General features: G+C 35.2%; 1 protein-coding gene across 2 annotated transcripts in view; it reads left to right on the top strand.

Annotated features, from left to right (window-relative positions):
- Positions 1-16,185, top strand: part of Atg17 (autophagy-related 17) — a 35,297-nt gene that overhangs the window by 8,181 nt on the left and 10,931 nt on the right. For both annotated transcript variants that reach the window (XM_011057322.2, XM_087414353.1), the window contains exon 2: positions 2,957-3,165. In XM_011057322.2, coding sequence (XP_011055624.1) covers positions 2,957-3,165 — 209 coding nt within the window. The remainder of the gene's footprint in view (positions 1-2,956; positions 3,166-16,185) is intronic.

Below are 16,185 nucleotides of genomic sequence, written 5' to 3'. Positions count from 1 at the left end.
CATCCTTCTTCATTTTCTCGTAAAGCCGATATCTTGAAGAAATCGCGACGATGAGCGCCGTCGCGTGCACGAAATATGAGCCGCGCCGCGCCGTGTCGTAACGTGACGTGCGTAACCAACGACGACACGCAGTCTCGAGACGCGGCGAGGCGCGGCGGTTGAACGTGCTCGTAGTCAGCTGGTAGCTCGTCGACCACGAGTGACTGGCGATAATTCCGCGCTCGACTTACGTTTTCCCGTTGCAGACGCGCGAGGCGCTTTTGATCAGTGATGCTGCGCCAGCATCTCATATCTTTAATTCCGACGTTTCTTCTCATCTTATTCTTTAAATCTTTAAATCACTCGCCGCTCGACACTTCGGTCGATTCAATTTTCGCTGAGAAAACGAAAACTGAGCGCGAATTGCGTAACGAATGGCACATCGCGTTCCACTGGGAACGTCGGTCGTTTTTTTTTTTCTTCATAGAGACGCTCCGCACGATTGAAGATCTTACGACAGTTACGAGCCGGGTTGTGAAAGGCGGTTAATTTGTCATCGTAAATCTACGAGTGAAATAATCGTGACAAATTTTTATTAATTAATGTTAAGTGAAATAGACCGAAAATGGTCTGTTTTAGTTAATATTTAATTAATAAAATGTTTAAACAGAAATAAAAGAGAAGGCGATTTTCTGTCTTGATGCTCATAAGGGAAACCCAAGGGTTTCCCTTCAATTTTTATGAATATGTCGTTATCTGGACAATAAGGGACACGCATTTTTTAAAAGTGCCCAATCACGCTTTGCATTTTCTTTGAAGAAAATTGGTTATTGTCTTTTGAAGCAAATATTGTCGAAACTATAAGAGATAAAAAAAAATGTTAGAAATAAAAGTTGAATGGTTTTAAAAGTACTTAATAATTATAATTAAAAAAAACTTTTAATTTTTATATTTGATAAATAAACATTTTTTTATTTAAAATTTGTTTAATTGTTACTATAAAGTATTTTTCAAATCATTTAACTTTTATTGAAAACATTTTTTTCTATCTTTTGCAGTTCCGACGAATTCGCTTCGAAAAAAAAAAAAAAACGATTTTGTTTAAATGTATTGCACCCAAGGTTGCATCCCTTAAAAGTATATCTCTTATTTTTGTCTAGAAAACAAATTTAAAGCTTATTAAAAAAAGCTTATTAAAGAAGGACATTTCCATGGACTTGTTAATATTAGGTCATTTAAAAAGTATCCGCGGTTTTTTGTTCAATTTTTAAATGAAAAAACCGCGGATACTTTTTAAATGACCCAATAATATTCACATATGTGAATTGATATACAAATACAATTATTATTTCTATACGCCGATTCGGTTTGTCGGATTTGAAATCCAATCGTAAACTGAAATAATGGTCTCATAATTGAATTAATTGATCGTCGATTTCAGTTTATGATTGTGTTTCAAATCTGACAAATCGAATCGGCACACAGCCTGTAACAATCGATAATTGCATTCGTATATTCACATTTTATTAATGTTAGTGTAACTGCGAACACGTTCTCTTATACTTAATTAATACGTCGTGCATTTCCTCGTCTCTCTTCACTGCAAAAAAGCAGCATCCTTAACCGTTAGTTAACCTTGCACAGAGTGTTAACAATCTCCAACGTATCGCTCCGATTCCTTTTAAACGTCGTTTAAAGACTGTTGTATTCCGAACAAGTCGAGTCTTTAAGATCTCCTTTAAAACGTCGTAAAATACAGAACACGTATCGATCACAATATGTGAGAAGCGTTCGCGATAAACGATCGAAGCGAAAAAGAATTGCGATAGTTAAGCGTCGAAAATGAAAAATTATCACGATAGATAAAATTTATAAGAGTAACATTACGCGCTATTACGCAACGCGCTCCGCACGCATATATAATTATCTCAGTTTTTATCTTTCCTTTTTTTTTCCTTTTCTTTTTTTCTTTCTTTTCCGCCTCTTGATGTTTTTTGCACATCACAGTGCACTCGAGCTGTACGTGATTGACAGAGTGCTGGCAGTTTAATTATTACGCATGCAAATTTTCGAGGCACACGTACTGCCACTGTACTTGAACCAGGTACGTCCATCTGTTTCAAGAATTAATAGCAATCCTTCATCACGTAACGTCAGATAACAAGTGAGATCCCGCGATTGTCCTTACGCGAGTGCATCTATCTCGTCTGGCATTATTACGGCAATCATCGTTCTATCGTATTAAAGCCCTCACAATACACGCCCAATCGTCTTTTTACTCTCATTATTTCTTCGTTATTGCATTGCATCCGGCAATGGAAACGCACCATCCGGTAATTACGATTGCAGTATGAGTTCTTTACGGAAATTAGGTCGTAATCAGCCTAACCGTCTTTGAATCGAGTAATGCTTCTTTCTTGCCTAAAGGCGTGATATCGCCCTTGATTTATTGAAGCGGAAGAGACTTTCCCGGCTTTAACGTGGAGGAAGAGATTGAGAAAAAGATATTTTCGATGTTTTTATTTATCGACATCGGGAAAAGGCATTTCATGTTTAGTATCACTTAACTGTACAAATATTTCATCTATCTATATCTGTATATATGTATTCTGAATATTATTTTTATCTGATCTTATAGTTTATTATTTGTGTATCTTAACATCTTTCTTAATAACTATCTTTTATCTTAATATCTTTTTTTATACGTACATTAAAAAATATACATTAAAAAATTAAAAAATTTCAGTATCTATTATATTTTGCATTCTTTTTTTACTTTTTATTATCATAATCGTTGTGGATAATGGAAGTGCTTAAGTATCGATAATTGCTTGCTATTTTAGGAATGAACGATACATTTTGAACCTTCCAGGAAATGTTCGAGGAAAAATTGACGAACGAAAAATCTTTGTTCCGTAATATCCAAGTGTAAATTTTATTCAGCGATCGCTCATGCGTAATTGGCTTTTCTGTGCAGTGTCAGTCAGCTGATGGAGGCGATCGAGAGGGAATGCGGTGTGGTAGCGGCGCATCAGGTGCTGCTTATGAGCGGAGGCGAATGCTTGGAACCAAATGCACGCGTGTGCTCTTACTCGGCTGGAACCGACACAAATCCGATTTATCTGTTCAGCAAGGCCGCCATTGAAAGCAGCCTCCCGCCCACGCCGAGTATAGATTACGGTTCCGGTGAGTAGCTTCTTTTTCTTCACCCTTTTATCGTATGAAATGTAGACGATAATTTCCTAATAACGCCAACTTGCGCAATTACGGAATTAATACGGATTATATTAATCGGAAGGTATTTTATTACAGCGAAGTGTACCTTACTTATGAGAACAAAATTATTAGAATTAAAATTTCTCGTTTTATAATCGTGCCAGAAGAAACGTATCGTTACTGATGACGTGTCGTACTGATAAACGATCACGTTTTTGTACGTTAATCGATATCTATTATAATAACTTGTACGTGCGGCAATATTTATATACGAGCTTGTTCTTTCGGTACGAACCGGTTCTTTTCATATAAAGGTGATAATTCGTTCGAAATATCCGTATAACGTATCATTAGATTCTCACGGTTTAATTCGGTCAGCACTGCGAACATGGATGATTAATTTGCTCAACGAGGACGAAAATTTCCATCACATCGCGCGATTCATCTCTAGGAGAGTCGTGTTGAAAGGATGGCATCGGCGTAAGATTCTTATCGCTGATTTTCTCGTAGAAGAAAAAAGTGATATCAGCGTTGAAATATTTATGGTTATCGAGGTTTATATCCAAGAATATTAAATTTTAATATACGTCATGTATTTTTTTTTTATTTCGATATCGCGATGGAGAAAATTAAGAAAATACGCGATGTGCTCTTTCTATATAGATAGAAATGTGCTTCTGATCTCATCCCGTTATCCTTAATTCCCGAGAGTTTAGTTAGGCTCGGTCAGTTGCGCGATGTCCTATTTTATATTTTCTTTTAGTCATTCTCTTGTTTGTTTTGTCCCGTTAGAGTGCCGCGTGTCCCCGACTCGCTTCATTACCACGCTCGTTCTCTCTTTCTCCCTGATCGTATGATCGATCGTATGATCGAGGTGCGAGCTATGATTTAGCAAGTACGAATACTTTTTGCGGTTAGTCATACTTCTAGACGTTCGTGATTTGACCGCAAATCACGCCCCCCGCAATACACACCATCGACACGAGATATCTAGCGATTTAAGTACTTTTAGATCAACAACTTTTTCCAAGAACAAGAATTTAAATCAGCAGCTTTCGTATAAATTATACATTTAAAAAAGTCTGGTAATAGCTACTGAATGTTGAGTGAAACAATTTTCAATCGGTATTCAGTTAATGTACATATAACTGTAAAAATTTTCCTTTTCTAAATATTTAGTAATGATTATCAAATCATTGATAGGTTATATTATGTTTGGTAATATTGACCAAGTATTTAAGAAAGGAAAATTATTTTTATTTATATTTAGAAACAGAAAATTATATTGATTGAATTTATTTTATTTAAGATATCGTAATTATTAGAGTTCTCTTTTTTTTTAGTGTACTGATAAATTTTTATTGTTGAATTATCACATTATATTTATAATTATTGATCGAGAAGAGGAGAGAAATACTTTAACGATACTCACGTAAAGAAATATCTAAAAAAAAATGATTTTCATATTTCACGTATGTATGTAAATAACATAATAAGTCTCAAAATTTTCGCAATTAAATCTTTATAGTATTATTTTATAGTAACATTTAACGTGAGTCAAGATCGAAGAATAATATACATGACTCGCTCTGCATAATAGCATAAAAATCGTTACATGCGACTACAAATGCAACTTACTAATAAATGTATTTTGTTGATTACAATTATTTTTGTGTTTTCTTCAATAAATCCGTGTTCCTCTTTTGTAACGATCACACAGCTGCAATAATCATACAAAAGATTAATTACACCTTCGTGTATACCGATGCTAACATCACGTCCAGCACGACGATCCAGTATAAGATAATGAGAGGTATGGGAAGGACTTGATTCCGGGACTTCCCCCCCCCCCCCGTTAGACTGCTAATTGGCATTAGAATGTAGAACGACAACGAGCGTATTATTCATCCGATAGAATCTCCATGTCGCGTCGTCGTGAAAACTCCGCCGGGTCATAGACGTCGTCGTCATGGGACTTTTGATCCGCCGCGTTGTTAACGAAGCTTGCGATCAACCGTTCGACCTGATTTTGTTATCCACAGGATAACCATCTGATTCTCTATTCGTGCGCGCGCGCACATCTCACGCGACGTGACATCGAGAGCGTCGAGTTCCCGTTGCATAGAACGCGAAACTAGGCCGTTCAGCACGCAGCGTGACGCTTTTCCGCGGAGTCGCAAAAATAGTCAATCAGTGACGCTTCCCGAAGCCGCGGCGAGCCGCCCGAAGTAGTATTATTATAATTCAGTCGATCACGGAGGCTTTTTCCGTGCGATATAGTAGAGTCCACTCGTCTTTCTCTAAAGAGCTGTAAGACATTCGTTGAATTATGGCGGACGTACTTCTACGGTCGATTGAATTACGACGCGTACAGGCAAAGGTAACTCAAGAAGTGCGACATTTACGAGTCTACAAGATTTACAGAACCAACGAATGGAAGATCTGAATTTCTATCACTACAGCTTTAGTCTATCAACGTTATGAACCTTAAATGAATTAAATAATAGTACCTAAGTCATTACATTCGCTTCTACACTAAAAGAATATCGATATCGTGGGGTGTTAAAAATTTCGAAAGCATCGAAAATTAAATTAAGCTCAGGATTTTGAATGTCCCTTTTGAATGACGACATTGAATCGTTCAGTTGTTTTGGAACGTCGCGAATAGAACTGTTTATCGGGAATCGAAGATAACGACATGACGTTGGAATTGTCAGCTGATTAGGGATGCCAAAGAGGGTGTCTTCATTGATCTTCAGTGAAGAATGCTAAACATGACGAAAGTATTGATGTAGATGCTAAATGTGACTGTTTAACGCTGAGCATACCGGCTATTTCTTCAATGATGAGTAATCGATTTTCGGTTGAAACAAAGAAGATTTTAATACTTTGTTCATTCGTACTTTTAACATTGTACGATGTATCGTTCAATACGGATATATCTGAAGAGTCTCTCTTACTCGTACATCAATTCAGGGCATTAAGTAGTCCGAGTAATGATTTTTTTCCTTGCCATTAAATCCAATTGATTCCGATTCTACAGTCAGTTGAATCTCGTTCGCGGACATGAGATACGACACGAAATTGCATTTGCCTCGAAATGTATCTTTAGTATTCCGCGATATTTTTACGAGACTGTTACTATCTCACCTTCGAGTTACCTGCGATCTTCGATTTACCACGAGGTGACCTTGATCAAAGTTTTATCACAAAAAAACCAATACAAATTTTCTTCGCATTATCAATTATTTCTGAGTTGGAAAAAAATTTTCATAAAGTTGCAAGATCGAACAGTATCAGACTGAATTATGAAAAGTAACAAGAAACAGACGGTGATGAATAATATCAGACGTAATGGATATATATAAATTGCGCATTTTCCGATTTTAGCATCTGTGCTCCTTTAAAAAGAATTGAATCATTTCAGCAGCGTTTTTTTTTTTCAAATTTATCTCCCTTTACCTTGATATTTCAAAGAGAAAAAGCTATGATTCAAGCTACTTCATTCTTTCTAAATCGATAGTGATAACTTTATAGGAATGCGCAATCTATTCTTATTACGTCTATGGAAAATATTTACGTTGAATTATAAGATATTTATAATCAAGGATTTTTTCAATAGTAACGATATAATCGATACGTTCGACGTATCTTGCGTCTATGTCTTGTGAGTTTATGTCGTTACAAGCCTTATTGAAACACTTATTTTCCTGGTGTCCATAAATATATTCCTAAAGATACTTATATTGTAATTATACTATGACGCGGTAAGTTTTCCTTTTTTAATAACCATGCGACATGTAGTACATCGTTTGTGATACGTAATATCTCGGCACTGCAAAAAGTTAGACCTACTATCGAGTTGCAAGGAGATACATTCGCATCGAACCGATGCGAAAACAGTAACACTCGGAGATAGCATTCAGAGTTTACGATCTGGTGGAAATCACGCAATACAGCTTGAGATAAAATGGATTGATCAATGATCAATGAGTAAAAAGAAAAATGTTAGCCGCTGGGAACGGGTGCTACGTCGCATCGGTAATAACACGGTGAACAGAAAGTTCCGCAGCACTGCACAAAACTTGGTAATGGCATTCGAAAGTAAGCGGATTTCCCATGTGAATATCGACGACGTAGTGTACTTTATCTTCATTTTTTTATATTCCGAAAACAGAACGATTCGCAGTCAGTTACAAAATTTACTTCGCGCGCGCGCGACATTGGATCTTCAGGTCTCGGGACCGAAGTTAAACCCGAGAACAGTTGCTCCGAGTCACCGTGACCCAAGCTATTACGTTTTCACCCTGCATACGCGCGTGTGCCAAGTGCATGTGCATATAAAGTCGATACCGTAGCTAGGGGTTCGTTAGGTTACCACACGGGGCGATTTTTCATGCCCGGCTTCCAGGGAAACGTTCTAAACGGCTAGCGAGACAAAGAAATATATCGGAGTATATTATTTATCTCCTTTTACCCTCTGATGTCTCCGAAATTGTAATATACTGCACACAGAAAGGGCAATTTTGCTGAAGAATCTAAATATGGATCTGAAAATAATTTTTTTTACAATAATAGGAATTTCAAGCACGATAAGAAATGCTGTAAAAAGTTTTGACATTCAGTTTTTAAACGTTCTACATAATAATTTCTATTCAACAAAATTATTTTCAGATCTGTTTCTAAACTAAACTTTTAGATTCTTTAGCAAAATCGTTTTTTCCGTGCAGTAAAAAATTGAAAAATTATTTTATTAATTATTTTTATAATTATTCCACAGCTATCTTACATTCATCAAGAAATGTTTGAAAGAATTTCATTTTCGCTGTTTTTGATTCAACGATACAGAAGCGAGTTTTTCTCACGATAATTACACCTTGTTATCTCCTGTTTTAAACAAGATGTAAAATTACAATTTAAAAATTAATAGAGAATTGACTTATAACATTCTACAATACATGCGAGAAAGTTAACTTCTACAAAGAATGCAATTGTGTGTTAATGATATTATTTCACATATATACTTTCTTGTTAAATTAATTAATAATGACACAATAATCAGCAAAACTTAAATAGATATCGTTAATATTGTAAAGGAATCGCGTGCCGACTTAAGGGCGAAATTGCTGAAGTAATGCCCGAGAATTGGTCGAAGCAATAAAGCACGAAAACACGTCAGGAAACGTTCTCGGGTTGGTCTGACTTGGTCGAGAGACGGTCGATGGAAACCTCTGACATAGCGAGACCTCGGACAGAACCGCGGAAAGCAATAATACAGCATACACGCGTACTCGATCATATGTACATACACGGAGATTACCGTAATCGCATACATTGTTGTAACGAGTACGGCTCGACGATACTTTATGTGTGTGTATGCTCGCGCGCATAAAATATATTACGTTGTGTAAAATATATTACGCTGCATAAAATATATTACATTGCATCCTATCGAGATTGCCGTACAGAGTGATCGAAAAAAAGGGACGGAAGAATTTAGAAGTGTATATAAGCAGATAACTCTGCCCTAGTTTCTAAAGTAGACGTTCAGTGCACCGATAACGCTGGAACGTTAAAAACATTAGAATGTGTCGGCGAGACATATGTGCGTCATAATACGATAAATTTTTGGTTTCGTAAATGAAAACAGTAAAATAAATTATTCATATCTTAAGGAGTTTATACACTAATTTATACACAAGAAGATATCATTTTACTGTCAAGAAAAGTGATTTATTCAGTTTACCTTTTTCTTTTAAGTAACGGTTATCTAAAACAGAGAATATTTTCGTGATAATAGTCTTAAGATAAACTTATTAGAAAGGAGAGGATGCTAAAAGTAGGAACTGTTTTTATTTTAGCTGAAAAATAGCTCTAATTAATATCTTCTTTCGGAAAATACTTATTATTGTATACTTAAAATAAGAATTTTTCTTTTTTTTTTAAAGAATATTGTAATATTTTATCGAAAAAGCGATTTATACACTAAGCAAATCGAATTTGCTTTGTTTAAATTTAATAATTTTGAGTATTAAAATTATAAGTAAGTTTGAACTGGAATTCATAATATATTTTTGAATAAATTTGATGCTTGTAATTAACTTATGTTAGATTTGGATATACATTTGAAATACATAAATATTCAAATTAAATACTTATTATTTGAATACGATATGTATTTTTCTGTGTGTAGAGCTGCACATGTCTATTTTTGTCTATTTTTTAACATTATATGCATCTGTTTTTTAAGCCTTTTTTTAAATACTGTACGACTATTAATTGTAATTGTAAGTTTACAATTGTAACAGACTATTGCGCCAGGCCATTTGCTGAAGTGAACACTCCGGTAAGTAAACATACGTGCAAGTGACAACGTCGGCTTATCAGAACTTTAACATTACGAGATAGTAGTACGTGTCATAAGAAGTCATACGTGTGTCTCGTTTAAGATTAATGACACACAGGAATCTTGGTATCGCTGATCACGTTACAAATGCCTGTTGCTGAATGATTTGCATTTACAGTTTAATTTTATATGATCGTCGTACATACATACATTGTATAAAGTAAGTTCTAACATATTCTGTAATTACATAGAGTTATGTTTGACGAACATAACGCATGAATATGATCACAAGGATAAAGCTAACATCACTCTTATTCCAGATATATCTTTGAAACTGTATTATAGACGTTGGCCAACAGATTCATACTTCCGAATTGCACGAGCTGTAATTACGTATAAATATTTAATAACCGTACTCATATCGTTGCTGAGCTTTTTCTCATAATAACTACTAATATTCGTGTGCAGTTTCACGAAATATAATCTCATAAAACGGTAGATATTGCGTGCGGAGCTAACTTATATCTTCTGTAATTATGCAGGGTTGCTATAAAATAAAATTTTTGCTCAACCGTCATCATTTTCAGGAAATTCTTTTTATTCAAATCATTATTATTAGAGTGAAGGTTATATACAACATCATATGTTTTAAATAAATCAAATATTTCGTTACGCGTCACGTTACGTGCAGCTAGAATGCACGTTAATTTTCGAAGATAATCGTAATTTGATTATCTTCGATTACTCGATTGTGCGACCAGTAGTTACCGTGAAAACGACTTGGTGCACTTTCTTGATAAATACATACTCGCAACACGAGTACCTGCTATTTCTATGTGTTGTAATTGTTTTGCGTGTCGTAACCGTTTCATGTGTATGTACGTATGCATGTGCAACGTGTTATATTAGCTGCGTTTAGCAGAAAAAGCAACTTTGCAGCTATTATAAAATTCTTTAATATGGTCTTGCTCTTAGTTTTTACTGAATCTAAATATTATATGTAAACCAATCATATTCAAGAATTTTTCAACAGTTGCAAAGTTACTTCTTTTGCTGAACACAGTCATTGTAGACTGTAGTTCTTAGGTTCTTATTTCCTGCGTGTTACGACAGATCGGCCTACGCGCTCGGTAAGGCTTTTGTAACGTTGCGGCGAGTCCTTTGATGTCCCCGGATTGCGTGGTATAATCATTATAATAGTTTGATAAGCATACTTCCCTTGGTCATCTAGGCTACTAACACTCGGCTGGAACCGAGTTGAGATGCGGAACGTGCGAGTTGCAGCTGCGATCAGCTGATTATTTTGCGTATATCATTCTGTAAATTTAAATCCAATTATCAGCTTGTCTGATGATTTTTAAATCTTTTCTTTAGCGAAAATATCGAAATATTAAAAATTTGCAAGTTATAAAGAAGTAGCTCCTTGCGTATTGAGTCAAATAAATAATTCTTGCAAGAAATCTTGAACAGTTCTCGAAAGAAAGAAATATTAGCACCAAATTGGTTGAGATATTTTTACATTTTCTTTTTTCCTTTATATATATATATATATACGAGTATATATACACACATTCTATTTACATTTTATTTCTCTTTTTATTTCTTTTATATATCGGTTTATTCTTTACTTCGTTTTTCATTTGTCTTGAGATTTATTCGCATTTTTATATCACCATCGTGCTTCATAATTTGATTTATCTTCGCGATAAACTGTTCTGTTAATTAAGGAAAAATTCTATACGAAGGAAAATTAATACGTCCTTTTTGCCACGCGATGGAACGCGGGTGAAAGTTAAAGATCGGTTTGGTAGAACCTCCGAGTAGATTAGAATGGTAATGCACTTTCTTATTGCTAGCGAACACTCACACTTGGGGTGGTACACGGTTCGCGACTCCATGGCGGTTTTTATTCACGGGAACCCGGCAATGGTCGACGCAACCATGCGATTTTCCGTGTATCGCTTGGCCAGAGCGTAACCTGCAATTATCGTGTGAACGAGGCCGAGCCTCGCCGATGGCTTTGTTTCGTACTTTAATGGCGACTCTTTCGAGATTCCGCGAAGTGCGCGAGAGTCATCCGGATTCGCACCGGTTGCGAATCGAGCGACGGAGCTGATCCCATGGAAAGAGGATACCAAGATGAGGGAGACAGAAAGAAAAAGAAGTAGTTTGCTCTCGAAAACGTTTCGTTTTCTGCAATCGTGTTGTCATTCGTACCATCATTGAGTACTCTACCTTTTCACGAAAGGAAGAAACAATTACCAATGGGAAAGTGGAACGACATTAATATTATATTTCGTATCCTCAAAAGTGCTACGTATTCATTCTATTTCACGGACTTGCCGTTTATTCTATCCGAATGCTTCTATCCTGATGCTGAAACGCTTGAAGTGCCGTAAGCGGCACTCCTTTAGGTATCGACAATAGATATTGTTGAAAGGAGAACGCTATAGATGGGTTCGATGCGATTTTAGGCGCGCCTAGATATAAACACGAATAATATCGATGCTTTTATTCGTCTTGTGCATTAGCATTTTTCGAAAGAAACTTTCCGATTGTTAGATTGGACTTCCCGAAACTGTGTGACGTCTGCAACTATCTAACGTGCCTTTAACACGATTTCTCCGCGTTTCAATTATACCGGTGTTATTGCTTCTCGTCACGAGTCATCGCGTCCGATTTTTTTTTTTTTATTTTGGCCCAACCGCACCGCGCGTGCAATTACCGTGCGAACGAGGTCGCGGACTTGGTAGCCTTCGATGCATCGAGACTCTGTCGAGATAACGAGCGCGAGATAGAGGCATGAGATGTACTCTTTAATATTCTTCTGAGATCGCAAATAAGCAATTAGTATCTGTACTTAAAGGAGGCTCCAGTTTAATGTTCTACCGGAGTCTACCGGATGGAAAAATTGTCGTGTAAAAATCGACAGAATCCGGAAAGCCTCCCCGCATGCTGAACATATTAAAAGCCATTACGAAGCTGCGTCTCAGCGTAATGCAGGTTTCCACGACCCTAGCTTGGAACTACGCGTGTTACACGCAAACTTTCGTTTAGCCGCGCTCTATAAAAGATACGATCGATGAAATGACGTATGCGGTATACCCGCATCAGACCTATAGATGTAAATATACCTTATATCGCTGCTTTATCACAATTTTGTCGATGTCTCAGACTCAGGGATGTCCATTCTTTCTTTACTGTATTATAATAATTTCAGCAAGAGAAAGACTGATAGGAAGAAAAAAGGGAGAGGGAGGAGAAGGAGAGGGGGAGAGGGGGAGAGGGAATGAGAAACGTTCAGATTAAGAAAAATTTTCCATACGTATAAAATAATGAAGATTGTTGGTTCAACAACCGGTAATTTACGCCACGTTATATTCCAGTGCTTCACCGTGCTTTTTTTCACAATAATGTTTATTGTCGCGAATAATCTCTCGCGACTCAATTATCTCCTCCGTGAAAGTTGAAGGAACGCCTCAGCAAGAGGAACAACGTGTAGTCGATTATGTACTCTGAAGTAGATTATGGTGAAGAAAAATATGTTTTTGTACGCGCTACTCTCGTTCGCGAGTTTCTGTTAAGTTTCTGCACAGATTACCGATTTGTTATATCACGTAAAGAAATGCGAGATAACGGCACATAATACTCTAATCGGAAGAGAGAAATATATTTTTATTTTTAAATGTTATTACTGATTATTTTATATTCTCGAGAAACAGAAATAAAATATTCATTGCAAAAGCGCGCGTGTATAAATTAATATAAAATTAATATCTACTGGGAATAGACAAAATAATATGAGCCTGGGAAATATATTACTTGTTTTTTTTTTTTTTTTATAGTAATAAAAGGTTTACCTTTGTTTTTTATACGGCAATTTACATTTGTCTTTAATACAGATTCTATCTTTGTTAGAAGAGTTTGATGCTTGAATAATGTAATAACTACTACAGTGTAATGTTATACCGTTCTTTTATATTTAAAAGAACATCTCATTACTAAAAAATATTGAAGGAGGAAATTTACTTTTCTTCCTCTGTCCTTCAAAACTACAAATGATTCTATGATATTTAAATCAGGCGATTGCATTGGTCAAGAAAGACGTTGAAGTTTTACAAAACAGTGAGCAATTTCAAAATTTTCTTTAATATCATTCATATAAGCAATTTATATAATAATTTATAATTGAAAGATGTTTTATTAATAGAATAGTTAAAAGTACAGTTCTTTTGATTGATTAGTTTTATATTTGTTTGTAATGTACATTGTGTTGACTACAGGATGTGAATGTACAAGTCTGTTGCAATTTGATGAGTGATTATCCGTACTCTCTCTTTATTATAGTCTACCTCATGAAGTTCTCTTGTTTTATCTAATCATTTAACTCCGATGGAACAAATAGGAATCTTTAGTGAGGTGGATGATTGGCACCAGAATTGCACGGCGTACATGAGAGCGTAATAATTTGTTTAATTCGTTGAGAATGACATGAAGTACGTCGAAACGCGTACAAAATTGAAGATATAGTTTATTAATATAGATTGAATTTTTATTCTTATATTTGCGCACTAAATACTAATTCTGTACTTCCCTACATATTTGTTCTTTAATTTGTTGAATATTGAGGAATCTTATTTTATTTATATTTGTTATTCCATTGACAACTGTTCAAGTATTGTGTGACTATTTCAACAAGAATAGAATGTGTATTAAAAGCAAATAAAGCAAATGATGGTCAACCTCTATTAATGTTGTTCTATTAAAAGTATAGTATAACATTCCATTGATAATTATTCAAAAGCATTCTATGACTCTATTCTAATAAGAATAGAAATAGAATATATTCAAAGTAAAAAAAAAAGATAGATCTCTTATTTATAATAAAATAAATAAAATTATTATTATACAATAAATTATACAAAATAAGAATCAAACTGGATATTTAATGCTATTATATTGACCAATAATTAGATACAAACTAACAAAACAAGAACGTATGTTTCAACCTCTATGAAATTATTTTCAACGTTTATCTAACAATTAAATTAAAAAATGTGGTACATTCTGATATTATTATAATGATAAAAACAATAAAAATCTAATTATAATGTAAATTTTAATTTCTTACATGATAAAATCGCTCGCAATTTTTTATAAGATGTTATTAAATGAACGATTTAATGATTCAACAGAACGGTAGAATAATAATCGTTAATGCCCATATAATTGATAATTAAGCTCTTAACAGTCAATTGTAACAAATCCATAATTCTATAAAACATATGTCTAATATTGGACTTAAGAGAGCCGTCCAATTTTCTATATAGGTATTTGTATTATTTTGTCTATCCTCTGTACATATAATGGTCGACGTGTCTCACAATAAAAAAGATTCTATCTAGATTCTCAGTATGAATGATGCAAGCGGACAGAGTAAAATCATAAGGAGACTTTCTGCTTCGTGACGATCTGAGATCAAAGAGCGCATTATGCATTTTTCCTAATCTTTTTAACAAATCGTGAAAACACGTAATGCAAAGAGAAGATAAAAATGGATACATGTGTAAGAAATAATTATTTCTGCCAAAGGTTATCGTAAATTCAGATTTACAGTTTCGATAAAAAATTTTCACAGTGTTTCTTAATTCACGTGTATATATGCATCTGTAGTATGCTTTGTAAGTGGAGCATCATCGTCGCGATAAGCAACGTAATGATTACATCCGTAACACTTCTTCCTTCTTTGCGATTATCTGCCGACGATTCATTTGACTTTCGAATAAGATGATATTGCGGCATCTCCCCGATTGTTCGATCACGCATAATGATGATACATTTTGCACTTGCAAATCAGTAAGGTCACTTGGACAGCGTGTGGTTTACAAAGATCGAGTCGCACATGCATTATCATTGTGGAATGGGCATGATAGGATATGTAAAATATCCTAAAATAGGCGTGATAGGATATGTAAAATATGTCAGTAAATTTATGCAACGATATACAATATATGCCATGTCATACTTCTTTCCTTTGTGTCATTTATTCCCTTACTGTTTCGTTTACTGAGTCTATTCTCATCTTCTTCCCATCGAATGACCTTCCTTTTTCTTCTGCGATTTCACGCACACATGAATTAATTAATTAAGTACATGAAACATAAATTAAGTACATAATTCGGCTCTTGAATCTAGAGTGTGACGTAAGGTTGCTGAAGCGATATGTGTCATGGCGACCTTGAATTTTCATCGCGTGCCAAGATTACGCTCTCTGGCGAGCCTCGCCGATCAATTATACACCTGCCACTTGGTTCGATCCGATACATAGTTTTTGTCTGATGCTACGAGCTCGTCGTTAACATTCGCGTGTTAACATCATCCTTACGTAAAAGGAATACATTTCCTAGTTGCTTTTGTTACGCTCGTAATACGATCGACAACTTCAAGCTTCAAATTCATAGCTGTTTGTGGTGAAAAGCATTTGTGTCTTATTTGTGTGTATTTCACTAACTAGATAGAACCTCATTAAATTCTCAGATTTAGTCACGAATTGCCAAGTTGTACGCGTTTTCAGACGTCTGACAGCCACAAAAAGATTATAGGTATATCGATTCTCGTCCAAGCACTTAAAGGTGATGCAGGAA

Source organism: Acromyrmex echinatior, chromosome 1, assembly GCF_024713525.1.
Source record: "Acromyrmex echinatior isolate Ae372 chromosome 1, ASM2471352v2, whole genome shotgun sequence".
Lineage (NCBI taxonomy): Eukaryota > Metazoa > Arthropoda > Insecta > Hymenoptera > Formicidae > Acromyrmex > Acromyrmex echinatior.
Note: the sequence above shows the minus strand (reverse complement) of the source record. Positions and strands in the feature narration are given on the sequence as shown.